Raw genomic sequence first — 27901 nt, 5'->3', positions numbered from 1 at the left:
TGTACAACACTGAACAATTTTTCCTTCTAGTGAGAAAAATTATAGAACAACATAAAAATTTTTTTTAAAAGAATTAGTTCTAAAACTATGAAAATCATACAAAGAAAAATGTTTTCTACAAAACTTCTTAAATTATTTTAGGTTACTTGCAGCTAATACATGCCATGATACCTCATTAAACTATAACTAATACAAATGTTGTCAAAATCAACATACAGAAAATCCCGAAGTCATAGGAAACACTTCATGCTTCATGAGGTATAATCCAGCGCCTGCGAGAGCATCTTATCTTCAACTGCACACTCCAACTATGTGGATGTCTGTCTAGTGTTTCATTGTATAAAAGACTTTGAGCGACAATCATTTTTTCTGAACCAAGGGGCCCACATGGGCAAGGCAGAAAAGCAGGACAAGCCTGGCCAGAAATTCAGGCTGAGATGGTGTGTAAGAGAAGATGATGGTGAAGAAGAAAGTGAGATGTCAACTACAGACGAGCTTCCATGCCATGCAATGAAAATCTCCTTGCTGACTGCAAAAAACTGATACTGTGACAACACACATACAGTACATCCTTGCCGAACTGATACCTCACATTATACACAAAGATCATCAGTAAAGGTTAGGCTCCCCCAGGTATGGGGGAGATGCCAGTGACACAGGGAGGTGTGGCCTTTGAAACCTTGTGTCCTACTCAACATTACGACTTTGCTGATCACTGCATCAGATTTTAAGATTGATCACTCATGATACCATGGAAGATACGTTAGAGGGGATAAGGCTAGATACAGGTAAATTCCTCATGAAACTAATCCAGGAGGTGGCTTGATTGAAAAGAAGGGGAAATTTTGAAAATTACTTAAGAAATAAAAGATTGTTGGGCTTGGCTGTGTGAGATGAGCAAGAAGAAAAAGTTCTTTTAACCATTAGATAATATAGGTACAGTACCTTGGGCTTTCCAGAGTCTATGAAAAGGTATAAAATATGAACAAAAAGGTGTGGCTCCAAAACATAAAAGGAAATCTAAAGTTAATTTCAAAAGCAATTTATATTTTAAAAAATGAAGTTAACAGCAAAATATATATATTTGATATGGGATATAGTGTTTGATATGGTGTAAGATGGAGGCCTCTAAATGAATAAGGCCAGGCCTACAAACATCTTAAAACAGAACTAAGAGAAAAGAAAAATGATTTCTTGCTTTCGGTCTTGTGAACTGGCTAAATAACAGTGTCACCAGCTATTAAAGGGATACAGGTGTTACAGCATATTTGGGAGGAAAACTGATGAGTTCAGTTTCGGACATATTGTGAGGTTGAGGAGACTATGAACAACTTGAAATCAAGGACTTATTCCTAATTTTAGGGCCTTTGTTTAACACAGTAAACGCATAATAAACACTGATGGCTGTAAATTCAAACTGCCTCCCTACCTCAGTGGATCATGCATTCTGTTAAAAAACAGACTGATGTTAACTGGGAGAATCATTAGTTGAAATGGGGAATATCAGATAAGATTAATAGATATATCAATACAACTTCTATTTCACATTCTGTTTAACACTTCCCTGCCATTCATCTAGTTCAAAACAAAGAAAATCATATTTCAGCATGTAAATTACTCACGATGCATACTCACAAATTCCCTACCTCCACTACAAGCCCTTTTACTCACTATTTCTTTTCCATGTAAAAACTTTATGATGATTTTCAAAAACAAAAGGAAAGCTGCATGTTACCCCAGACCTATACATTAAAAGCACTCTCCTCAATTCCATGTTGCTCTATTCCTCAATCCAATTCTAGGATTTCCTGAGCCAAAGTGGGCAGTGAGTGATTATAAAGTCATGAGTAGCACGAGAGAGGGTGAGAGGGTGGGAATGAGGAAGAGTTTGGAAGATCTGGGTGCTACTTTTCTCCACATTGAATCCTTGGCCCTAGGGCGTTTGCTGGTGTTATTCAGTAAAAACCAGCATGATAACCACATTATGAGGCGATGTAGTATAATAGAAAGTACCTGAACTTTGCATTGAAGCGAAACTGAGTTAAAATTCCAGTGATAACAGAAGAAGGTGGGGAGACAGCAACAAAGGGAAAAGGAAGAGAGTATACAGATTGCTTTCTTTCCTTTCACCCCACCTCCTTCTTGCTTATTTTGGCCCACTAGCTTGTACATCAAGGCTTATCTACCCCAGACACTCAGATGACCATCTATTTGGACATGTGGTATTGTAGAATCCTAGAATTATAAAATGTTAGGAATAGAAAGATGAAGCAGCCGGCTTTAAGAATACCTGTGATTTGCTCCAAATTAGTCGTCTAGCTCACTTAGTGGCAAAATGAATAGGTATTTAAATTCTCAGCCCAGATTTTTTCCCTATATACCGAAATTTAAACCTGAAAAAGCAACATAATTAAGTAATTGAAGGGGGATTTACGCTTCATAATTTTCCATAAAAGCAGATTTCCATCAACTCCTGTTAACAAGCTCTATTGTCCAAGTATGCCATTGATTCAGAATTCAGCATGAAGAAATACTGAATTATACCATTCTTTTGCCAGAAAGATTAATAATAAATCTGGTGGATGGGAGTAAGAACAGTCCCTGCTCACTCACCTAGGCATAAGTGATTGGAGAAGGAGTTGGACGTGGTCATATCAGAGTCCTAAGCAATAATATTACCTTTCTCTTCTCTCTCTGTGGCTACCAAAAGAAATGTTATTTCTTTGACCTCTTTCTTCAAAGTTTCTACTTTTAAATCTTTTCCAAACAATGCATAAACGAATGCATGAATGAACAAATGAAGGAATGAACAAAGACAACGAATAATCATTCCAAGCCTCTAGAGAGGCAGCAGTGTAGAGTGATTAAGAGCATAGACTCTGAAGCCAAATCGTCTGGGTTCAAATACCAGCTACACGAATTACTAAATGTATAACCTTGGCCAAGTTACTCAACCTCTAGGTCCTCTGTTTCCTTATCTGTAAAGTGGAGATAGAAATTGTACACACATCCTAGACCTGTTGTGAAGATTAAATGAGGTTAGAATCCTGGCAGGAGGTTAGCCCAATGGATAAGCGTGCTATTGTATTATTCTTCTGTTATTATTGCAGGGTTAATGGAAATACTTGTTTCTGGCCACTGTGCTGTAAAGCTAAGAACAGCCAAAATGCTAGGCAAAGTTCAGTAGATAGGAAAGAGCCAGGAGTTCCCAAGGAAAGCTGCTTGAACCAAAAGCCAACCCAAGAGAAATGACATTGGCTTTAATTTTACGAGTTACAAAGGTCTTTTCTCTTTAGTTCCTTTCCTTATTCAAGAAATAGATGGGAGCTGATACAGCAGGACAGATGGGAGGGAATGGGTAAGATGAAATAGAAGAAAGCAGCTACAATAAAAATGCCTTAAAAGTTTTTCAGTTCTTAATTACTGAGTCTACCATTCATGAGGAACTTTTTAAGAGTCTCAAAGCTATTAAAATGGTAATTAGGTCCCAAGAAAACAAGAACCAATTCAATTACATGCTGGATGCTTTTAAAATTTAAAGCCCTCTATTAAGAGGGTTTTAAATGAGGCACAGTTATAATTACAGGTCCATGACCAACCTTAAAGCCAAAGTGTAGGTTCCTGGCTGACGCTGGCTCTCCCGAATGAGGTAGCTCCCCTCAGCTACACTCAAGAGCTGGTCTGCCGCTTCTCGGGAGATCATGCCATGAAACCTAAGAAACAAAGTCAATTCAGAAACTGCATGCTTTCCACCTTTTTCAATAAAACAAGATAAAGCAAAACCTCCCACCTTCTCTTGTTGTTTTCTAGACAAAGTAGTGCCATAAAATTGAAGGGGAGCAGTTGGGTTTAACTATGCTTGTGTTTCTCTGGGCCTGGCCCGGGGCCAGCTTCTCTGTGGTGACAAGAACAGCACTGAAGCAGCTCTCCAATCCATTTAACAATCACGGAATCAAAATTCACATCCATCTACGGAAGAACAACCACCTCTCTCAAGAGGACAATTCCCTTCTTATGTAGCTGCCTGACCATATGGACATGCTAAAAAATACTCAGCAATGTGTCCCACTTCCTTTCTTCACACCAGTGGCATTGCTCCAAAAATTTTGGCTCAGAGTTTAAGTTGGCAATTTTCCAGGTACCCTGGGTTGCCCTTAATTGGCATGATTGCCCAATAATGTGCATAATCTGCATCACTGCATACTCAAGCCAAAAGCAAACAACTGTAATACTTGCTTTCACTCCCTGCTAAAACCCTATTTTTGATTAACAGAGAAAAAAGGAGGAAGAAGAGAAACAAAAATAACACACTCCTTATACAAACACAATAGATTCACCTATAACATTCTGACATAAAACACTGAAAAATTAAAAAACATCAGTGGTAACTAATGATTAATATTAAAAATATAAAACCACCTTATATTCGTATGGTGATGTACAGTTTATAAAGAACTTACACATATATTATGTCCTTTCATTAACTCAAAGAAAACTGAATTGAACAACTGCTCACATGAGACCGTAGCTTTTAAAGGTACAATAAAGCCAACAGTCCCTTGAATTTGGAATGATATTTTGAAAAGGCCCTGAAATGGCACCTTAATAATTTAAGAACTTTACGAGGGTTCTTGTGGCAACTTTTTGAAATTTTTCTCATGGGAAAGGTTCGGTCTTTCTCATTTTAAGTCTTAAAGCGGTTTGTAGTACACACGCTCAAATCATGACAATTAGAACAAGGAGGTTTAACAATGGGCTCCTAGAATTTCTTATCTCCTTAAATTCCTCAATCTTTCAGAACCAGGTCCACTCTGATTCTGTAGGAGTAAGAAGATAGTAACCTATCTGTGGTAATAACACATATATTAGATCAGCATATTGGTATATTATTTTAAGTTTACATGACACCAACTAATAAAGTTAGTAAAATTTAATATCTCCTTGTTTTTAAAAACCCAATTAATCCAGAAGAAAATCTCATTCAAGGAAACAAATTTTGGAATAAAACTTGATGGTGGTATTTAAAGACTCTTAAAACTATTCATACCAGCTGACCCAAAATTTCCGCCCCAGAAAAAGATTAATGCACTAAGATATTTCTTACGGTGTTACTTTTAATACTATCGTTTAAAGTCAACCTATATGCCAAAAGCAGAGAAATGACTAAATTATGGTATAACCATAAAGAACACCAGTGGCTCCCCTCAACTCCTAAGTACCTAGGTTCTACTCATAAGAGTCCTGAAAACTTAAACAGAATTTTAGATAATTTAAAAATATTTGTTATATATATTATTGTTTATCTGATATGATCTTCAGCCATGAAAAACAAATGATTTTATTTGGGGAATGATGGGATTATAGGTGATTTTTATTCTTTTCCTCGAAGGGTTATATTTCTATTTTTTTTAATAATCAGAAGAATTAAGGACTTTAAAAATTATTACATTTTTCATAAAATAGAAAAATGCTCATTATTAATATTAAATGGAAAAATCAGGCTACAAAAAGTATATGTATAATAACTCAATTTTGTAAAAACCATTAAGAAAATAGATCTTCAGAAGGTAATACTTCAAACTGTTAACATTAGTTATTTCTGGGTAGCATGAATTTACTTACAGAAAATTTGGAAAATAAAAGTATAAATGTAGAATAAACCACCCACACCTTACTACATGCATACATGTATGTATATGTATCTATATGCTTAATAAACACATACAATCAAATATATACTTTTCCTCATATACATATATCTAGCATTATTTATTTACATATATGGCTTGCATCTTTATTTTAACATTATCCTGTACATATTTTCCCATGCTATTTTCTTCTCTACACTTATCTTTATTTTCTATATTTTCACCAACTACAATTACATTTACAATCAGAAAAATAATTTAACTCATTCAAACTCGAATACCTCCTTCCTCCTGCTTTTATTTTTTTACTAAAAGCATCCATTTACCTGTCTCTCTTATATATTCCAATCTACAAAATGTTTTCTGATAATCCATACTTACTCTCTTCCGTAATACTTTGGTCTATTTTCTACCTATTGGGAAAGAGAAAAAAGGATATTTGTGAAAATGGAAATGTTCAGAACATAACTCAACATTCTGGATATGTGACAAACTAAAACATATATTAAGAAAAAGAATTAGAATAAGATTAGAAAAATCAGAGTCTGGGGTCCCAGTCCTGTCAGCAGATTGACTGTGCCATTTGGACTGGTCACTTCATCTCTCAGACCTTTTTCTTATCTATAAAACACTGTGCATGTAAAAAGAGTCAAACTAAATTATCTTTCATTTCTAGGATTTTATGCATCTGAAAAAATACTTACATCACTTTATCCAAAAGGTAAAATGAAACATCCAAAAACTTAATGCCACGATTGTGTCAGAACAGATTGTGGCTTTCTCTCCCATCCTCTCCCTTCCTGTTACACCATATTCTCCATTCTGTTAACATCTCCATATAATCTTGCCCTTCTGTTCTCCCATCAGCTCTTCCCTCACCACAGTTTATCTCCCCTAGCTTTTCATGGTTGGTGTGCTCATTGTACCTAAAGAAAGGTCCAGGAGAATAGATTCTAAGGAATTTTTACTAGGGTAGACTTAAAATATTTGCCCTGTTCATTCAAGAAACATTTATTTAGTGGCAAATAAGTGATAAGCATTGTCCTACCTGTAATATGACAAAAATAGTCATTACTCTTTTGAGACTTTCTAATGATGAGAGACAGACAATAAATAAGTTTACAGAAATAAAACAAACAAGAAAATAGGAAGTAGTGATAAGTGCTGTAATGAAAATAAGAATGAGTAACAGAAAAGTGAGGAATAACGAGGTATTTAAGTTGAATAGTCAGGAAAGATCTCTCTGAGACGACATTTAAACTGGGTCCTGACAGGAATGGAATAAGCTTTCCCGAGGAGGTACCTGGGTGACACCATGGACTACATTTATTGAGTTTGTGCTTTGTGCTATAACTACATTTGGAGATCATTTAATCCTCACAATGAGATGAATTATTCTACTGCATCCTCATTAAGATAGTATTATCATTCTCATTTTATTGATGAAGAAAACTGAGAATCAGAGAGGTTAGAGAACTTGTTCAAGGTTTCTTGGTAGAGCCTAAGGTAAAACTGGGATTCTTACTCAGGAATAGCAAGAAGGACCCAAACCCTTTGTCTATTTGACACTGACTCATCTGAATTAGTTAAATATGGCAGTTCCCAAAGCTAAACTCAAAGTCTATCCTTTCAGTGACTGTCTTCCCTTCACCTCTACACAGAGCCTGACTACCAAGTCTAGGTTACCTAACCACGGGTCATCAAGGTCTGGTACTGTTTCAGCAAACTTGAGATATTTATTCGTCTTGGATAAATAAATTTTGTATTTCAGTGAACTGCATGATATATAGCATACACTGCTGGCTTATGTAGCCCAGATCATTGTCTTTGAGCTATTTTGGAACTCTATAAGATGTAGGTAACTGATACACGTACACACACACACACACACACACACACACACACACACACACACACACACTTTTCCTGTGTGGTAGTGGTTTAACTGACTTCTTCCCTACCCCTTCTCAGGGGAAAAACAGGTTTTGTCTTTAACTACAATTCATCTCACCATTCCTTGAATCCCTATAAGTATATGCTATTTTGACTTTTCCCTTTGAACTGATTATTAACATCTACCTGGTTTCCTCATATCACATGAGAAAATACATTTTTATGGCAGGGGCGGCTGCGTCAAGTCTTCGTTGCAGCTCACGGGCTTATCTCTTGTTGTGGTGAGAAAATACATTTTTAACACATGTTCATCTTCATTTCTGTAGGAGAGACACGATTTTACCTCTTCCTGAACATTATATTTAAAAAATACTTTACCCTTCAGGAATCTTCTGTTGTCTGCTGAGATTGTAGTCAGGTTATTTATATTCTCAAAGTAAATTCCACCTGATTTGGTCTTGTTGCATAATTTTTCTGCTCATAAAACTCAGTGTACTAAAAATATACCAGTTGGTCCCTATAGCTACAGAGGATGGCTATTCTATTTTTAGGTCCAGAGCTTATTAGAGTAGGGTCATGCATCTACTTTTGTTTGAAAGCAAACTTTTTCTTTTGAGAAAAAAATTCAGTGTTTAGGTCTTAAATAATTAATTTACGGCTCTACAGTATTATATGATGAAATGTTATCCAGAAGAACAATTTTGCAGTGTCTATTCAAACTAAAAATGTGCAAACCCTCAGTATTTACTATAGAGGAACACTCGCACATGTACACATGTAAACATATATAAGAATGTTCACTGAAGCATTGTTCACAGTCATTTTAAAAATGGAAGTAAATATACACCAATAGAGGAATAACTAAACTACTCTATAGTATAAATAACATGCATGGTTTTAAGGAATGATGTAGAACTACAGGAACTAACATGAAGAGGTCATCAAGACAAACTATTGAATAGTATAGTTATAAGCTATAAAATAAGTAATACAGTATGACACCACTTAGGAAAAGCACATGCACATGCAATAATATATATTTATAGCATAGAGAGATATCTGGAAAAATATATACCAAATTCAAATGGTACCTATAGGAAGCTGGGAGGTAACTGAACTGAGGGGCCCAAGGAAAAAGCAAAAAAGGGACTTCAGTAGTGTTTGTAAAAAAAATTTTTTAATGAAGAACGTCACCTTTAAAAAAACAGATATCAGGATTAACTTCCGTACAACCTAACAGTGGAGTCTCAGACACATTAGAATGGGGGCCCCCAACATTTTGAGAAGAGGAGATCATGGCCTTTCTGTCAAATCATGAGATCTTTGCAGGTGGTTGAAGGTAAAATACTTTATCAGGCGTATGCGACTGAGGTAAAAAGAGGAAAGTTCTTGAATACACTCTACTCATTGATGAAAATCCTGGACAAGTAGTGAAGGCTGAGGGGCTGGTGGTGGCCCCAAGTGGTGTGGCAGCCCAATGGTGTTGAAACTGAGCAGGGCCCTCCCAGGTACAAAAGCCTCTCCATAACCCCCAATTCTTGTTTGTAGAAAAAGGTTTCAGTCTCCCAGGCCCTTTCCTGAGTTCCAAGGAACAGACTCAAGCAGTTACTAATTAGGGATGTGAAGAAATGCAGAAACAAAGGAAAAGCAGTCAACAAACATAGTTCAGCAATAGAGTCCTAGTTCCTCCTCAAAGGACATACACAACAATCTGACATATATTTTTGACTTGTTCTGCAGGAACTAAGACCCATACACAGTTGGAGGATGGTGACTATGTGCTGACCACAAGCACGTAGACCCTAGACTGGCTGGAACCAGAGGGTTGATGATTAAAATTCTTGAAACACCACCCCATGACCTCACCACCAGCCAATCAGAAGAAAGACATGCACCCTGCAGCACTCGCCCAAAATGCTGCCTTTAAAATCCCTTCACTGAAAGCCATCAGCGAGTTCAGTTCTTTTGATCATGAGGTGCCCATTCTATTTGCTTAGCCATGCAATAAACGTTGTACTTCTCTTCACCACAACCCAGTGTCAATAAGTTGGCTTTGCTATGTGGGTGAGTGGACCCAAGTTTGGTTCAGTAACAGTGTTACAACCCAAGACAAATACTGATTATTTATTTGATAGTCCTGCGTTAGTCCACAATATGTTTCCATTGATTACCTAAGTAATCATTTTCATGGCATAATTGATTTTGGCCTTGTATTGCTGAATAATTATTTTCCTTTACCCAAAAGAATCTTGAATTAAAAGAAATTAAGTAAACACTGTTGATTAATACAGTACTGTTACAATAAGCAGTAAGTCCAAAATAAAATTCACACACCAATTATACCTTTTCTGCATTTTTATAACGGAAATGTCAAATAAAACTCAAACTTAAAATAATTCTTTTTTTCTCATATCTAGATAGTGAAGGGGATCAGAATATGCCACCCCACAATATGCCACTTTAGCATAAGGATTATTTTGAGCTGAAGGCAATTAAGAAAGAGGAAACACAGGAGGAGCAATCTGCCCTCCCCGTTTCTGCCTAAAAGTAGGGCACAGATTTAATTTCCCCTTGTAAAGGTGCCCTCCTCTCCCAAAACAGAAGGACTTCAGAGACACCAAAGATGACTTGAATCTGCATAATAACCCTTACTAAACAACCCTTATTTACTGTACATTTCCTAATCACCTTCCCACAAGTTACCACCTCCCTCAGAAGCCCAGACTCCCTTTTCCTTTGTCTCTTGTACACCCTTTAACACCCTTTATTAAAATGGCATAAAAGCCCCTGGGTGTAACTGCCTCTTTGGGGTTTTTATTTCCTGCTGTGAGCCCCTCCTTACCCATGTGCCTATGAAATAAATCTTTCCTCCTGTTAATGTCTCTTTTGTAAGTTTAATTTGTAGGCCCCAGACACTGAACTTAAGAGGGTAGAGAAGTTTCTCCTCCCCAACTACAGCATTTAGATGTCTTAGATATCATTATAAAAGTACTGACTTGGAATAGTCTTTTCAAACTCACAGACAGTGCAGCATTACACTAATAATCAAATTAAAGGATTAGTCAGTAATATAACCACCTTACAACCAATTTGAAATTGATTCAATTGAAATCATACAAATAATGATTATGAATGATCCCAAACTACTTTACTTGCAAATAGATCAAACTGGGAATTTAAATGTTATATGCAATAATAAAAATATGCTATGTGTATATAAACATTAATACGCTTATTTCTAAGTTTTTAAAGTGCATAATAACAGTCAATGAACTTTTTTCGGACTAAAACTGGTTGAAGTCAATATGACTAAGTAAGACATGATTTTACATTAGTACTTGGGCTGAATTAGATGCTTTGCTTTCTCTAATTTTCTATATTTAGTAGGTAATATTTCTTTTATGATAGCATATCATGGGTAGAAAAAATGGGAAATGAGGAGAACAAAAAATTCCTAAATAAAAATAAAAGGTGACAAGCCTCTTAGATAGCCTAATCCACCAGAGGGCAGACAGCAGAAGCAAGAAGAACTACAATCCTGCAGCCTGTGGAAAAAAACCACATTCACAGAAAGATAGACAAGATGAAAAGGCAGAGGGCTATGTACCAGATGAAGGAACAAGATAAAACCCCAGAAAATCAACTAAATGAAGTGGAGATAGGCAACCTTCCAGAAAAAGAATTCAGAATAATGATAGTGAAGATGATCCAGGACCTCGGAATAAGAATGGAGGCAAAGATCAAGAAGATGCAAGAAATGTTTAACAAAGACCTAGAAGAATTAAAGAACAAACAAACAGAGATGAATAATACTATAACTGAAATGAAAACTACACTAGAAGGAATCAATAGCAGAATAACTGAGGCAGAAGAACGGATAAGTGACCTGGAAGACAGAATGGTGGAATTCACTGCTGACAAACAGACTAAAGAAAAGAGAATGAAAAGAAATGAAGACAGCCTAAGAGACCTCTGGGACAACACTAAACACAACAACATTCGCATTATACGGGTCCCAGAAGGTGAAGAGAGAGAGAAGGGACCAGAGAAAATATTTGAAGATATTATAGTCGAAAACTTCCCTAACATGGGAAAGGAAATAGCCACCCAAGTCCAGGAAGTGCAGAGAGTCCCATACAGGATAAACCCAAGGAGAAACACAATGAGACACATAGTAATCAAATTGGCAAAAATTAAAGACAAAGAAAAATTATTGAAAGCAGCAAGGGAAAAACGACAAATAACCTACAAGGGAACTCCCATAAGGTTAACAGCTGATTTCTAAGCAGAAGCGCTACAAGCCAGAAGGGAGTGGCATGATATACTTAAAGTGATGAAAGGGAAGAACCTACAACCAAGATTACTCTACCCAGCAAGGATCTCATTTAGATTTGATGGAGAAATCAAAAGCTTTACAGACAAGCAGAAGCTAAGAGAATTCAGCACCACCAAACCAGCTCTACAACAAATGCTAAAGGAACTTCTCTAAGTGGGAAACATAAGAGAAGAAAAGGACCTACAAAATCAAACCCAAAACAATTAAGAAAATGGTCATAGGAACATACATATCGATAATTACCTTAAACGTGAATGGATTAAATGCTCCAACCAAGAGACACAGGCTTGCTGAATGGATACAAAAACAAGATCCATATATATGCTGTCTACAAGAGACCCAATTCAAACCTAGGGACACATACAGACTGAAAGTGAGGGGATGGAAAAAGATATTCCATGCAAATGGAAATCAAAAGAAAGCTGGAGTAGCAATACTCATATCAGATAAAATAGACTTTAAAATAAAGAATGTTACAAGAGACAAGGAAGGACATTACATAATGATCAAGGGATCAATGCAAGAACAAGATATAACAATTATAAATATATATGCACCCAACAAAAGAGCACCTCAGTACATAAGGTAACTGCTAACAGTTATAAAAGAGGAAATCGACAGTAACACAATAATAGTGGGGGAATTTAACACCTCACTTACACCAATGGACAGATCATCCAAAATGAAAATAAATAAGGAAACAGAAGCTTTAAATGACACAATAGACCAGATAGATTTAATTGATATTTATAGGACATTCCATCCAAAAACAGCACATTACACGTTCTTCTCAAGTGCACACAGAACATTCTCCAGGATACATCACAACTTGGGTCACAAATAAAGCCTCAGTAAATTTAAGAAAATTGAAATCACATCAAGCATCTTTTCTGACCACAACGCTATGAAATTAGAAATCAGTTACAGGGAATAAAACGTAAAAAACACAAACTCATGGAGGCTAAACAATACACTACTAAATAACCAAGAGATCACTGAAGAAATCAAAGAGGAAATCAAAAAATAACCTAGAGACAAATGACAATGAAAACACGATGATCCAAAACCTATGGGATGCAGCAAAAGCAGTTCTAAGATGGAAGTTTATAGCTATACAAGCCTACCTCAAGAAACAAGAAAAATCTCAAATAAACAATCTAACCTTACACCTAAAGGAACTAGAGAAAGAAAAACAAACAAAACCCAAAGTTAGCAGAAGGAAAGAAATCAAAGATCAGAGCAGAAATAAATGAAATAGAAACAAAGAAAACAATAGCAAAGGTCAATAAAACTAAAAGTTGGTTCTTTGAGAAGATAAACAAAATTGATAAACCATTAGCCAGACTCATCAAGAAAAAGAGGGAGAGGACTCAAATCAATAAAATTAGAAATGAAAAAGGAGAAGTTACAACAGACACCACAGAAATACAAAGCATCCTAAGAGACTACTACAAGCAACTCTATGCCAATAAAATGGACAACCTGGAAGAAATGGACAAATTCTTAGAAAGGTATAACCTTCCAAGGCGGAACCAGGAAGAAATAGAAAATATGAACAGACCAATCACAAGTAATGGAATTGAAACTGTGATTAAAAATCTTCCAACAAACAAAAGTCCAGGACCAGATGGCTTCACAGGTGAATTCTATCACACATTTAGAGAAGAGCTAACACCCATCCTTCTCAAACTCTTCCAAAAAATTGCAGAGAAAGGAACACTCCCAAACTCATTCTAGGAGGCCACCATCACCCTGATACCAAAACCAGAAAAAGATACTACAAAAAAAAGAAAGTTACAGACCAATATCACTGATGAATATAGATGCAAAAATCCTCAACAAAATACTAGCAAATAGAATCCAACAACACATTAAAAGGATCATACACCACGATCAAGTGGGATTTATCCCAGGGATGCAAGGATTCTTCAATATATGCAAATCAATCAGTGTGATACACCATATTAACAAATTGAAGAAGAAAAACCATATGATCATCTCAATAGATGCAGAAAAAGCTTTAGACAAAATTCAACACCCATTTATGATAAAAACTCTCCAGAAAGTGGGCAGAGGGAACCTACCTCAACATAATAAAGGCCATATATGACAAACCCACAGCAAACATCATTCTCAATGGTGAAAAACTGAAAGCATTTCCTCTAAGATCAGGAACGAGACAAGGATGTCCACTCTCACCACTATTATTCAATATAGTTTTGGAAGTCCTAGCCACGGCAATCAGAGAAGAAAAAGAAATAAAAGGAATACAAATTGGAAAAGAAGAAGTAAAACTGTCACTGTTTGCAGATGACATACTATACATAGAGAATCCTAAAGATGCCACCAGAAAACTACTAGAGATAATCAATGAATTTGGTAAAGTTGCAGGATACAAAATTAATGCACAGGAATCTCTTGCGTTCCTATACACTAAAGATGAAAATTCTGAAAGAGAAATTATGGAAACACTCCCATTTACCATTGCAACAAACAGAATAAAATACCTAGGAATAAACCTACCTAGGGAGACAAAAGACCTGTATGCAGAAAACTATAAGACACTGATGAAAGAAATTAAAGATGATACCAACAGATGGAGAGATATACCATGTTCTTGGATTGGAAGAATCAATACTGTGAAAATGACTATACTACGCAAAACAATCTACAGATTCAATGCAATCCCTATCAAATTAACAATGGCATTTTTTACGGAACTAGAACAAAAAATCTTAAAATTTGTATGGAGACACAAAAGACCCCGAATAGCCAAAGCAGTCTTGAGGGAAAAAACCGGAGCTGGAGGAATCAGACTCCCTGACTTCAGACTATACTACAAAGCTACAGTAATCAAGACAATATGGTATGGGCACAAAAACAGAAACATACATCAATGGAACAAGATAGAAAGCTCAGAGATAAACCCATGCACCTATGGTCAACTAATCTATGACAAAGGAGGCAAGGATATACAATGGAGAAAAGACAGTCTCTTCAATAAGCGGTGCTGGGAAAACTGGACAGCTACATGTAAAAGAATGAAATTAGAACACTCCCTAACACCATACACAAAAATAAACTCAAAATGGATTCGAGACCTAAATGTAAGACCAGACACTATAAAACTCTTAGAGGAAAACATAGCAAGAACACTCTTTGACATAAATCACAGCAAGATCTGTTTTGATCCACCTCCTAGAGTAATGGAAATAAAAACAAAAATAAACAAATGGGACCTAATGAAACTTCAAAGCTTTTGCACAGCAAAGGAGACCATAAACAAGACGAAAAGACAACCCTCAGAATGGGAGAAAATATTTGCAAACCAATCAACGGACAAAGGATTAATCTCCAAAATATATAAACAGCTCATTCAGCTCAATATTAAAGAAACAAACACCCCAATCCAAAAATGGGCAGAAGACCTAAATAGACATTTCTCCAAAGAAGACATACAGACGGCCACGAAGCACATGAAAAGATGCTCAACATCACTAATTATTAGAGAAATGCAAATCAAAACTACAATGAGGTATCACCTCACTCCTGTTAGAATGGGCATCATCAGAAAATCAACAAACAACAAATGCTGGAGAGGGTGTGGAGAAAAGGGAACCCTCTTGCACTGTTGGTGGGAATGTAAATTGATACAGCCACTATGGAGAACAATATGGAGGTTCCTTAAAAAACTAAAAATAGAATTACCATATGACCCAGCAATCCCACTACTGGGCATATACCCAGGGAAAACCGTAATTCAAAAAGACACATGCACCCGAATGTTCATTGCAGCACTATTTACAATAGCCAGGTCATGGAAGCAACCTAAATGCCCATCAACAGACGAAGGGATAAAGAAGTTGTGGTATATATATACAATGGAATATTACTCAGCCATAAAAAGGAACGAAATTGAGTCATTTGTTGAGACGTGGATGGATCTAGAGACTGTCATACAGAGTGAAGTAAGTCAGAAAGAGAAAAACAAATATCGTATATTAATGCATGTATGTGGAACCTAGAAAAATGGTACAGATGAGCCAGTTTGCAGGGCAGAAGTTGAGACACAGATGTAGAGAATGGACATATGGACACCAAGGGGGGAAAACTGCGGTGGGGTGGGGATGGTGGTGTGCTGAATTGGGCGATTGGGATTGACATGTATACACTGATGTGTATAAAATTGATGACTAATAAGAACCTGCTGTATAAAAAAAATTAATGTCCCTTCTTGATAAAATGTTTAAAATTTAAAAATGTAAATAAAAAATAAAAATAAAATTAGTAACATGAAACACTTTATAATTACTGAGGAGAGACTGCCTACAAAAGCCTTTAGATTCAGAAAAATCTTTGATTTAAGAGCATCTTGAAGTGAACACAGAGAACTTTTAATACAGAAACAAGATAAGGCAGAGATTAATGATGTAGTTTCATGATAGATTATCTTTCTGTAATACTAATCACAGAATTGCTTTAAAGCACTGCAACAGTTATGGATCTCCCCAAATGCTTGGCAGGATGCCTTTGTACACTCATTTACTAAAGGTGGCTTTTGGACCTTAAAGCATCCTTCAGAAATATTAATTTCTAGTTATTTTAGATAACTCTCTTAGAAGATTCTGCTGTCTTTCACCAGGATTCTTATCAAATCAAATAAAATGTAAACTTAGCTTTATCTAAGAGGCCAGGAACAGAACAGAATTAAATGAACTGGCACTAGAAGAGGGGAAAGGAAACAGGAAAGGACCCAGTTTCAGACAAGTGATTATGGTTCAGGTCTTTGCCAACTCTCTCACTAACGTATTTGGTTGTGATTGGTATGTCTATTCTGGAAAACAATGCTTATGAGTAACTCATTTTGTAGCTTGAGAAGAGAAATTTAGGTGCAGCGTCAAGTTTCTGAAGGTTGAAGTTTAAGCTTCCTAAGGTTGTTATGTGGGGAAGGATTTGATTGATTCTGCAAAAGTCCAAGGACAAAACTAGAATTGAAACTAGAAGGTTCGGAGAGAGAGGATTTAGTACAGCTGAAGAACAAACCTTCTTTCAGCTAGAGTTCTTGGACGACAGAACGGCTGCAACGAAGTCATTAATTCCCCTGGAAGGCACAAAGCTATCTCAGAGATACGGTATAGAGGTTGGACTGGATGGTCTCTTAAAACATCCTATGATTCCACTGAAACAGGACCTTTGACAAACTATTGGTATTCAAGCTTCTAAGCTTGTCCTATACAAATCATAGCCCTCAATACATGATAGTTGACAATTTTGATAGTTCTCTGAAACAGAGAAAATGGTGGATCATCATAGTGAACTAAGACATGATTACGAAATGTAATGGAAAAACACGAGTCCATTTCTACTAATCATCTCTCTTTATGCCCATGAATAAAGAGCTCATCTTAGTTCAAAGATGAATATTTGAGAGGATGAGTAAAGTGAAGTCATCAGAACCTGTACGGGTGGAAAATGACAAGCATTTCTAGCAGACAAGGATGAATGAAGAAGAAAAACTTCAATTTGCTAATAAGCAGATAAAGTAACTACCTAAAGCAAAATCAGCAATGTAGAAGCTTAGTTGAACAATCTCTCCTCAGAAACTCCTTGGAACTTTCTTTTTAACTCTCTCAGGAATAACTCAAAAGTCAAATTTATTTGTCAAAACATCTTCAAGATGTTATTTTTTGCAATATCATAACTAAAGACTTGCAGTGCTAAACATATACTAGTCTCAGCAGCAGTGGGCAACACAGTAGAATCTTCAAAGATGAGTCAAGGGCCAAATAGAGTCTGGTCTCTGTGCTGCCTCAGTACCTAGCTGGTGATGACTCACCTGTGGGAGGGCTGAGTCTACTCCAGGTCTCCCTCCAGGAGATTACTCCATACCAGGGCATGCATGAAGTATCCTCTTTTTTCAAAGATTTTAAAGAAAAGTGGGCTGACTTAACAGCTCTGTAGGTCAGAATCATTTGTGGGCTTCCTATACATACAGATTTCTGAGCTCCGTTACCAAAGATCATACTTCAAAAGGTCTGAGACGGGGCCTGAACACATGTACTTTTTTTAAAGGATCTAGACATGATTCTGATGCCCTTCCAGGATTGAGAAGGAGTGGTTAAGGAGGTAGGTGCAGGGGGAAAAAAAAAAAAAAAAGGTTATCTCGGGACTTCCCTGGTGGCGCAGTGGTTAAGAATCTGCCTGCCAATGCAGGGGACATGGGTTCGAGTCCTGGTCCGGGATGATCCCACATGCCTCGGAGCAACTAAGCCCATGCGCCACAACTACTGAGCCTGTGCTCTAGAGCCCACGAGCCACAACTACTGAGCCCGCGTGCCACAACTACTGAGCCCTCGTGCTGCAACTACTGAAGCCTGCGTGCCTAGAGCTCGTGCTCTGCAACAAGAGAAGCCACCACGATGAGAAGCCCACACACCGCAATGAAGAGTAGCCTCTCGCTCACCGCAACTAGAGAAAGCCTGTACGCAGCAACGAAGACCCAATGCAGCCAAAAATAAATAAATAAAAGGTAATCTCATGAAATCCTTGCCTAATTTTGTAAATTCATTCCCTTGTGACTAACTATGTGCTTTCAGAGTTATTCAATGTTTTTTTAAACCAGATGTCACAATAACAAAATCCATTTCAACATTTTTTTAAACAATGAAGACGCAATTATTTTCAACAGTATATCATAGGAAAGTTACCACGACTTTATATTACCTAATATATAGTCCACATTCAAATTTCCCCAACTGTACCCAGAATGTGTAGCTTTAAAAAAAAAAAAAAAAAAAAAATATATATATATATATATATATATATATATATATAAAACCAGGACTCTATCGAGGTACATGCATTGCATTTGGTTGGCATGCCTCTTTAGTCTCCTTTACTTTAGAATGGCCCCACGACTGTTATTTCTTTTATGAAAATGAAATTATTTAAAAGCCCAGAACAGTTGTCTTATAGAATGTACACATTCTGGATTGGTCTGACTTATACTTCATAACAGATTTAAGTTAAACATTTTAGGCAGAAATACTACATAAATGATGTTGTGTATGTCTCATTGCATCATTTAGGAGACACGTGTCAGTCTGTCCCATTGCAGGTAATGCTAAATTTGATCACCTAACTAAAGGTGTAACTGTTAGACCTCTCTGCTATAAAGACGTATTTTTCTCTTTGCAATTCATAAATAATCAAGACCATGTGATTATTCTGTTTACCTACAACCTTTTATTCAGTGTTTTAATGTGCAGTGATGATACTTGCCTGACTCAATTGTCAGTGCAAATCATTATCATTCTTTCTACATTTTTAGGCACTAGTGCTGGAAAGACCAATTTTCTCCCCTTCCTTCTCCCTCTTTGTATTGGGATAGGTTTTTTTGTAAGTATCATTATAGACTTACACATTCTTTTTTCATTCAATGTATTGTAATTCATTACTATCATTATTCTTTTTGATGTCAAATTGTCCCAAATTTTGCTTTTGGGAACTCTTCAAGTGGGCTCCTATGTGTTTCTGACACATCCTCATCCATTTTTGAGCCCTTCTTGCTTTCTGACATAAGATGTTCCTGGACCTCTCTGCCCCATATTCTACAATCAGGAATTTCTCTAAGGAGCACTGGCTCCTTTTAGTAGGAAACAGTATTTGGAAACTAAAGTTTGGGCACTGGGTTTATTCATTCTTACTGGGGCATCACTGCTTCTAAGCCCTTTCCATAAACTGAGATGGAAAATACATTTTTAAAAATCTATGATGTCATACGTATTTATTAATACCTCCAATTCAAATTCAATACCACAGTGTGCCTCTCAATTTCCCCCATTCCATATTAATATCTCCTAAAAACCTTGGTTCCCTAAAATCCAATATAATTACTTATTTGCTCTATCCTACAATACAACAAAATAACTGCAGAATTTCTAAACAAGTACCACTAACAACAACAAATCTAATAACTATAGTTAAAAGATCTTTTTGTAGGTTATGGATCTTAGAGTATTTCCCTCTATGTTTGTATAGCCACAATAACATGTTTTAAAACTACTTAAATTAATTTTGGGTGATTATGTTATGAATTTGTTAGGTTCATTTGTTTCTATTTGTATTCAATTTTAGGGTTTTTAAAATCATTTTTATTTAATTTGGTTATTTGAATATGTGAAACACTTGCATAGTTCAAAAGTCAAAACTATATAAAAACACACCCTCAGAGGAATCTCACTTCCATCCTTATCCCCTCTACATTGCTCCTCACCCACTCCTTATGGAAAACTATTTCACTCGTATCTGGGTTAACTCTCCTGTGTTTCTCTTTTGCAAAAATAAGCTTTATTTTTCTCTTATTTTCCCTTCTTTATTACTAAAAAGGGACCATAATTACTATATATACATTTTGCATATGGAAATCATTCCATATCAGCTCGTAGAAATCTTCCTTATTCTTTTTAGTATTATAATTTATTCAGTCAGTCGCCTATGAGCATTTAGATTTTTTCCAATATTCTGCTATTACAAATAATCCTACAATGAAAAACTTTGAGCACATGCTATTCCATATTTGTACAGGCAATTCATCAGAGTAGATCTCTAGAATTTGGACTGGTAGGTCAAAGGGTAAATGCAGATGTTAGATATTACAAAACTCTCAAAGTTGTAGCATTTCACATTCCCATCAGCAATATATGCGTGCCTATTTCCTCACAGGTTTACCAGCTAAGGAGTATATTCTATGTTTTTGAACTTTGGCCAATCTGAAAAGTGAAAGTTTTCACTGTGTATTTTAATTTGCATTTCTATTATTAGTGAAGTTGAACATCTTTTCATATACTGTCATGTCATATATGTCATATCTCTTTCGGTGAACTGTCCATGATTTTGCTTTTGACTTTTGCTTTTTAAAATCATGATTTAAATCTTTTTTTAATGGAAAAATTACTTCAATAATGCTACAATGATGCCTTCAAACTCTGTTTTAAAAAGAATAACACACTAAAAAATGGAAGAATGTATAAATTCACTGAAAAGAATACTAACATCACTTAAAACTATACTGTCTTATTCTATCCTGTGTTCCAAACAGTCCATTAAAAAGTGGTAGTTATTTCAAGTGAGAAGGATGTTAAGAAAAATGCATTCAAGTTACAGTTTTATGATGCTAAGTAGCATCAAAAGTGAATCCCAGAAATAACCATGTCACTGAGGAAGGTCAAAGTTTGGGAAACAAATGATTGAGAGACATTTCGTTGTAATGGTTTCATTACACCCACCTCATTAGTACAGGTAATTCTCCGAGGATGAGGGGCTTCTTGTTGCAGTTGATATACTGGGAAGTTAGAAAATAAAACATGTCAGTTTCCCTTATGTAGAACATCTGAATATATTAGGAATCAAAACCTGCCTGCTTTTTTATGTTCATAAGAAAACTCTGGTACGGTCCTATTTGTTATTAAATTAAATTTTGCTATGAAGCAAAGAAAGTAAACCAAACTAAATTTAGTGAAAGCCCAGGAGCAAACACAAATAAGAAAGTCATAATCCACAGAAGTGTTATAACAAATCAGTATTGGATATTTGGCTCTGTTCTCCATAATCTGGTCATTTATTTTCCCCAATTTGTGTGGATATATTACATAAAGCATGCCTCTGTTATAAACAAATACTAGTTGTATATTTTAAAAGTACATTATTAAGTGTCAAACTTGAAACTAAAATTAGGATTTATAGGCTAGATGTAACACATACACTGTTTTTCTCCCCTATTTATATTGTGAACATCTATCTTCAAAGATAATCTCCCCTAGAAACAAAATTTCTGAGCCAAAGTTACCACCACTTATTCAACTAGGGTAAATGCAGCAAAAGAGAGAATTCAGACACTTAACTAGCTTGCCAGAGGATAATTTTTAGGGTATCTGAAAATGGATTGGTGAAAATTATACCAATACCATGTCCTTCTAAGACTCACTTCAGGCTTCTTGACTTAAAATAAAGAAAAAATGAATAGAACGTGTAGTTATCAGAGAAAGTGTGTTTACGTAGGTCTAAGTTTATCTCTTGGAGAAAATCTGTTTTCTATTTCTACACATATAATCACATATAATTGAATTTAATACTGTATTTAAATACATAGACATTTGGTCAATATAACATCAAACTACCCAGCATCTAGGATTGTCAGACAATGCATGGATCACATTTCAACTGTCATTATATAGACTCTACCTCTGATCATATTCATTCATATAGAGTATAGGGACATATATAAACATATACAATTAGACTATGTATATGTATATATGTGTGTATACATACACTAAATATACTGAGAACATACACAGACACACATCACTGTTCTGTATTGCTATGTAAAGGCAACAGAGTATTGCAGTTGCAAATCTGAACTCCTGAACCAGACCACCTGGGGTCTGAACACTGGGGCTCTGCCTCTAACAATGCATACTGAGCCTCGGCTTTCATCATTTGAAAATGGGGATAATGATAGTTTCTACTTCATAGATTACTGAAAGTCTTAAATACTATATGTGAAAGACTTAAAATAGTCCCTGACACATGATAAACACTCAATAAAGATTAGCTATTATTATATGTAGGTGACTGGTACTAATACATAAAATTTTTTACAATAATATTTGGGCACTAGGATGCATCTACAGTTCATCACTAAAACATAACAACATGGTAATGCTATAATTTAAAAGGTGCTAAGAAGATACAGTTTTACTGTTTAAGAATCAAAAAATAAACAAAACACTTCTCATTTAATAACGTTTGAAATCTACTGAGAGAAATGTATTCCTTTGCCTTATACTCCTGGTTTCAAAAATCCCTAAGAGACGTAACATATTAAAATAGTTTTAGATACCCATATTTTACTGTGAGAGTTAGTTTTTCAAAAATACTACTGTGAATATATTTTTATGGATTAAAGAGATGATATGAAGGGAATAATTTTGAGATGGGGAAGGGAAGAAAGAAAGCACTGAAACTAAATTTGTCTGGCCCTGATAGTGAGAGCACATGTGTACCACCCAGAGATATTTGTAAATCTCCATCCTCCCAAGAGAACCAAATCATGATATGCAAAAAGGTCCATTCTTCAGCTCCATTCCTCCCTGTTGGTAACTATAACTCTAAGATGTGAAAATCCAGTTCACATTTCTGTTTCAACCAGCAAGTCTCAAAAGATCAACTGTTTCCCTTTGTGAAGCAAATGCTTTGGAAAGTAGGGTCACCTATAGAAACTGAATTACGAAAACTGAATGGTGGTCAAGAAGGACATTAAAAGTTACTACAGAAAGTAAAATGTTGATTTTGATTCAAAGCACAAATACTGTAGTATCTGGTTACCATCAATAATGCATTTACCTATTCAGCAAGCAAATATTAAGATAAGCCAGTATGAAAAAAAGAGTGAAATATCATCACGTGAGAATTTCACCCTTTGTTTTAATCAGAGTTTCAAAGAGTATAGTTCTATTTCATGGAGAGGAGTAATTTTTAGACAAATGCCTCCTTATTGGCTACCAATGGTTAGCCTATCTTTAAGACTCATTTTTAATAAAAATATATATAAAGGGAGGGCTTTTGGATATTGTATAACTGAATATAATATATGAATTCAGGGAATACCCATCAAAAGGATCATTAAAAAATCATACACTGTAATAAAGAGTAATTAATTCAGGCCCTTCTCAATTTAGAGTTTTTTGGTCATTTAAACCAGAACTCAGCTGAAAATTTAAATTGCATAATCATCAAATGATTCACCAAAAATTAATAGCTAACTTCAAGATGAGAAGACATATAATTAAAGTACTCAACATTTTTCAATCACCTTAGAAGTGTCAATGTTTCTGCACTTATTAATGAAATTCTCAGTATCTAGAGACAATACATTGTTAATCAAGTTCAGAGATCACAAGTTGGTATCTTGAGGTCAAAACTGGCTCACATGTGTTGTTTGGTTTGCTGTTTTCCAAATTTAAATTTGTTTTTAACATTTAAAAATTAAGAGATTTAACAGCAACAACAAAAGCAAAAGAGAATTCCAGCTTCTCTTGAAAACTTAGAAGATGTGACAACACTGGACTCACAGAGCGTTAGATACCCACAGTAAAGGGGAGCTAATCATGAGCTACTCCCTACAAACAGGGCATCCCCTCTCTGCTTTCTCACAGTCCCCACCTGCCTCACTTGCCTCACTGATTACATCTTTGGCCCCTGGTTTAATTCAAGCAATACACACTGAAAAGCAAAAAAACTGTACTTGTCTTAAAAGAGTCCTCAACTTAGAGTCTTGCTAATTCTATTTAATTATTGTTTTGAACTTGTAAGGTTTTAGAATTATGTTTTCACAAGCTCAACTAAACCAAAATCAGAAAGCACAAGAGAGGCATGGGTAAAATAAGTTTCTTATAGAATCACAGTGAAAATAAGTTTCTCATAGAATCACACTGTGAAAAGCTGTTCAGACCCCAACAAGCTAAAGACAGAAAAAAAAAATCCTTAACATGCTGCAACTTTTGACATGAAAATGTAACTGTCCCCTTTAGTTTTACAGATGTAGTACAGAAGAGAAGTGAACAATCAGAACATTCTGAATAGCTTTCATTCTGCTTGTATCTCCTTATGTGGACTGACATACCCGATTTTTTAAAAATCTCAATCCATTTAGAGGAGTATTTTAATTACAAAATTTTAAGTCACAATACAGAGAAGATGATGAATGCATTATGGTTTGTCAGTCCTAAAGACGATCAAACAGAATTTGTTAACTATCAACTCTGATCAAGGCATATATAGGAATTAAACAAAATGTCATGGCTCAATTATTGAGGGTACTGGGCAGGGCCTACTACTCCAGTATCTTAAACTTTCAGTCACTATTGATGAAATATGGGTGTCACAGGCTTGTCAGTTTAAAAATTTTTTCCTATTAAAATGCACAGACTCTGGGACAGATGAACTTCATTAATAAAGATGAATTTTATTAATAAATACCTTACTGGAGATTATTTACAGCTAGCTAGACATAAAACTATAAAACTGACTGAGTGGTAAAGGCAAAACAAACAAACAAAAAGAAAAAAGAATTCAACCTACATCCCAATTTTTTCTAGGATCAGAATTTTGACAAACACATTTAACAATCTAAATGATCATCACAACAATTACTTCAATGTGACAATGTAACTTTTACATGTTTTCTCATTAGTTAAAATTTTCACATATACAAATTCTTAGAAGACAACATCATGATTTCATAAGGAAATTTCACAAGACCAGTTTTAAATAGGGACCTTTCTGCTTGGCTTTAGCACAGTTTAATCATAAAATTTCCTTGAACTGGAAGGTTTTGCATTTGATGGTCAGAAAATAAAGTCTACTCTAATAATTTCCTCCCTGTTTCTACTGTTAAAATGATGGGGGGTGGCAGTGTTCTTCAGGCACTTAAGTCACTAAAAGAAATGATAAAACTCAGTATTATCACCAAAAAAAAAAGAAATATGCCATTTTTAAGACAAATGGTAGCTACTATAAGACATAGGAAGATACAGAAAATACAAATTGCATATACCACGTTTAGTAATCAATATTCTTCAGGGGGAAAAATCACCACCATGATTCAATAACAGTCTGAGGTTTTATAAATGCTCTTACATTAAAATGTGCAAGGCACAAATCAGAGCAAAGAGAATAAAGATAAACTGAAAACCAGAAAATGCAGAGAAGAATTTTAAACAGGCTTCCCGCCAATGAGATTATGAGACAAAATCTTTGAGAGATAAAGAACATCAGTCATTTTTATACATTCTTTGAACTATACTCCCCAGAATCAAAACAGAAGCAGCAGGGGTGGGAGAAAACGCATCTATGGCAATATTTTTAGAGACTGTTCATATTTTGCTTACTATAATTAGCCCCCAGTGGCAACCTATTACAATAAACTATCTGTTGCTCTGGGAACATAAAACCAAGTAAGAATCTGAATTGCTGCTCTTTCAGTCAGCAAATTTCAGCAACTTACAAATATCAAAATTCAGAATATCAACATTTACAAAGATGCTAATAATCTGTATTTTAAGTACAGGTTTTTTAGGTTGCTTATTTGACTCTATAGACAACAAACAGAAGTTTACAGTACTGGTTTCTGCAACAGTGCGTTCATGGATTTTTAAAAAACAACTCTGATTAAATTAACCCTATTTCCATTTTTAAAAATTCTGAAATAGCTTTTACTTGATGCAATAATATTCTCTAGGCAACAAGGAAGGGGAAATAAAGGACTAAGAACCTAGACTCTTCAGAAAAAAATTGTATTCTAATGCCAAGTTTAAAGAACAATATAGATTCAATGCCTCTCTTTTATATTTTGGAAGGCAATTCCTAAAAAAAGAAGACCACTTTTTACTCATTCTTTCTAGCAAGATAGCCTCCTGACTTATCATTATTTATTTATTCCTTTTTTAATATAAAAAACAGGATCTAAGAATATTAGATTCCTTGAATTCTTAGTTAGCTTCTCCTTGCATTAGTTTTACCAGCCACTGTCAACAAGTGGTCTCAAGTTCCGTAATATGGAATTCCATGCGAGTTCAGAGGGATGACATGCATTCCTGACATGCAAACCATGACAGACTTTCTAGAAATGCTCCTATTTCCCCAGTTTCTTTTTCTGTGCTATTCAAATTCTGTGGTGAATTAACTTTTCAATAACGGACACAAAATGGAATGACTCTTCATATCTAATGATCCTAATATTTTTATATTACTTATAAAGCACTATAACCCACCCAATTTATTTGTATACTTACAGTAAGATTTCCAAACGGGAGGTCTATATTCATCTGTATCTGAAAGAATAAACATCAAATTAACATTATTGAATACTTATATTTTAAATGAGATATTTTAATCATTAATTCATTTAATACATATTTGTTGAGGTCTATTTGTCCTAGGCATCGTGCTAGGCACTAAAGGGCATTCAAAGGTTTTTTAGTCTTGGTCCTCCCTTCCTTGGAGTACAATTTCACAAAGATGTTCGAAGAAAGTTACTGTATTTATTCAACTGCTTATCACATAAAAACGTCATGCTTGGGGCTTCCCTGGTGGCGCAGTGGTTGAGAATCTGCCTGCCAGTGCAGCGGACACGGGTTCGAGCCCTGGTCTGGGAAGATCCCACATGCCGCGGAGCAACTGGGCCCGTGAACCACAATTACTGAGCCTGCGCGTCTGGAGCCTGTGCTCCACAACAAGAGAGGCCGCGATAGTGAGAGGCCCGCGCACCGCGATGAAGAGTGGCCCCCGCTTGCCGCAACTAGAGAAAGCCCTAGCACAGAAACGAAGACCCAACACAGCCAAAAATAAATTAATTAATTAATTAATCTAAAAAAAATGTACTTAAAAAAAAATTAAAAAAAAAAAGTCATGCTTAATTTTTACTGCTTTTACAGTCACTGAGGTAATATCAATAATGTCTTTGGGCTTAATTCTATGATCATTCCACTGAAAGATCCCTGAAATCATTGGAACTTTTCTATATTTCCCTCCATCACATTTGGGGGAGTCCAGTGAAACTGGTTTTACTAACATCAAGAGAGAAGAACAGCAAGGTACAGACCTTAGTCCTCATACATCCTGGACAATCAAAACCAGGAAATGAGCAACACTTCAATGGAGGACAGTGTATCTAGGGAGCCACAAAGAACATGAGGTGAACATGTGCTCTCCAGGTCCACTTCCCCTCACTCTGCTTGAATGTGAATTAGGAGACAGTGTGAAGAGGCAGTGGAGAGAGATGGAAATACACAAGCACACGAGGGAGACGGGGGAACCGGAGGAAGGAGAGGGGACAGCGTGGTCTGGCTTCCCATCTGTGAAGCACAGCTGAGCAATAATCTTGCCAGCACAAAGCCCTGCCTGCAAGGCCATGGAGCCAAACCAGCAGACACAGCATTTTGGTGTGGGGAGGTGTGGCCAG

General features: G+C 35.8%; 1 protein-coding gene across 4 annotated transcripts in view; it reads right to left on the bottom strand.

Annotated features, from left to right (window-relative positions):
* The window catches only part of CHN1 (chimerin 1), a 202322-nt gene that overhangs the window by 122126 nt on the left and 52295 nt on the right, over positions 1 to 27901 (bottom strand). Inside the window, exons 3-6 of one of the 4 annotated variants that reach the window (XM_082397737.1) lie at positions 26733 to 26771; positions 21165 to 21220; positions 6030 to 6061; positions 3600 to 3713 (exon numbers count right to left, since the gene is read on the bottom strand). In XM_082397737.1, coding sequence (XP_082253863.1) covers positions 3600 to 3713; positions 6030 to 6061; positions 21165 to 21220; positions 26733 to 26771 — 241 coding nt within the window. The remainder of the gene's footprint in view (positions 1 to 3599; positions 3714 to 6029; positions 6062 to 21164; positions 21221 to 26732; positions 26772 to 27901) is intronic. The other 3 variants (XM_082397738.1, XM_082397739.1, XM_082397740.1) reach the window with 3 other exon arrangements.

Source organism: Balaenoptera borealis (genome assembly GCF_965194805.1).
Source record: "Balaenoptera borealis genome assembly, chromosome: 6".
In the NCBI taxonomy this organism is placed as follows: domain Eukaryota; kingdom Metazoa; phylum Chordata; class Mammalia; order Artiodactyla; family Balaenopteridae; genus Balaenoptera; species Balaenoptera borealis.
The sequence above is the reverse complement of the archived record's forward strand: the minus strand, read 5'-3'. Positions and strand labels throughout refer to the sequence as shown.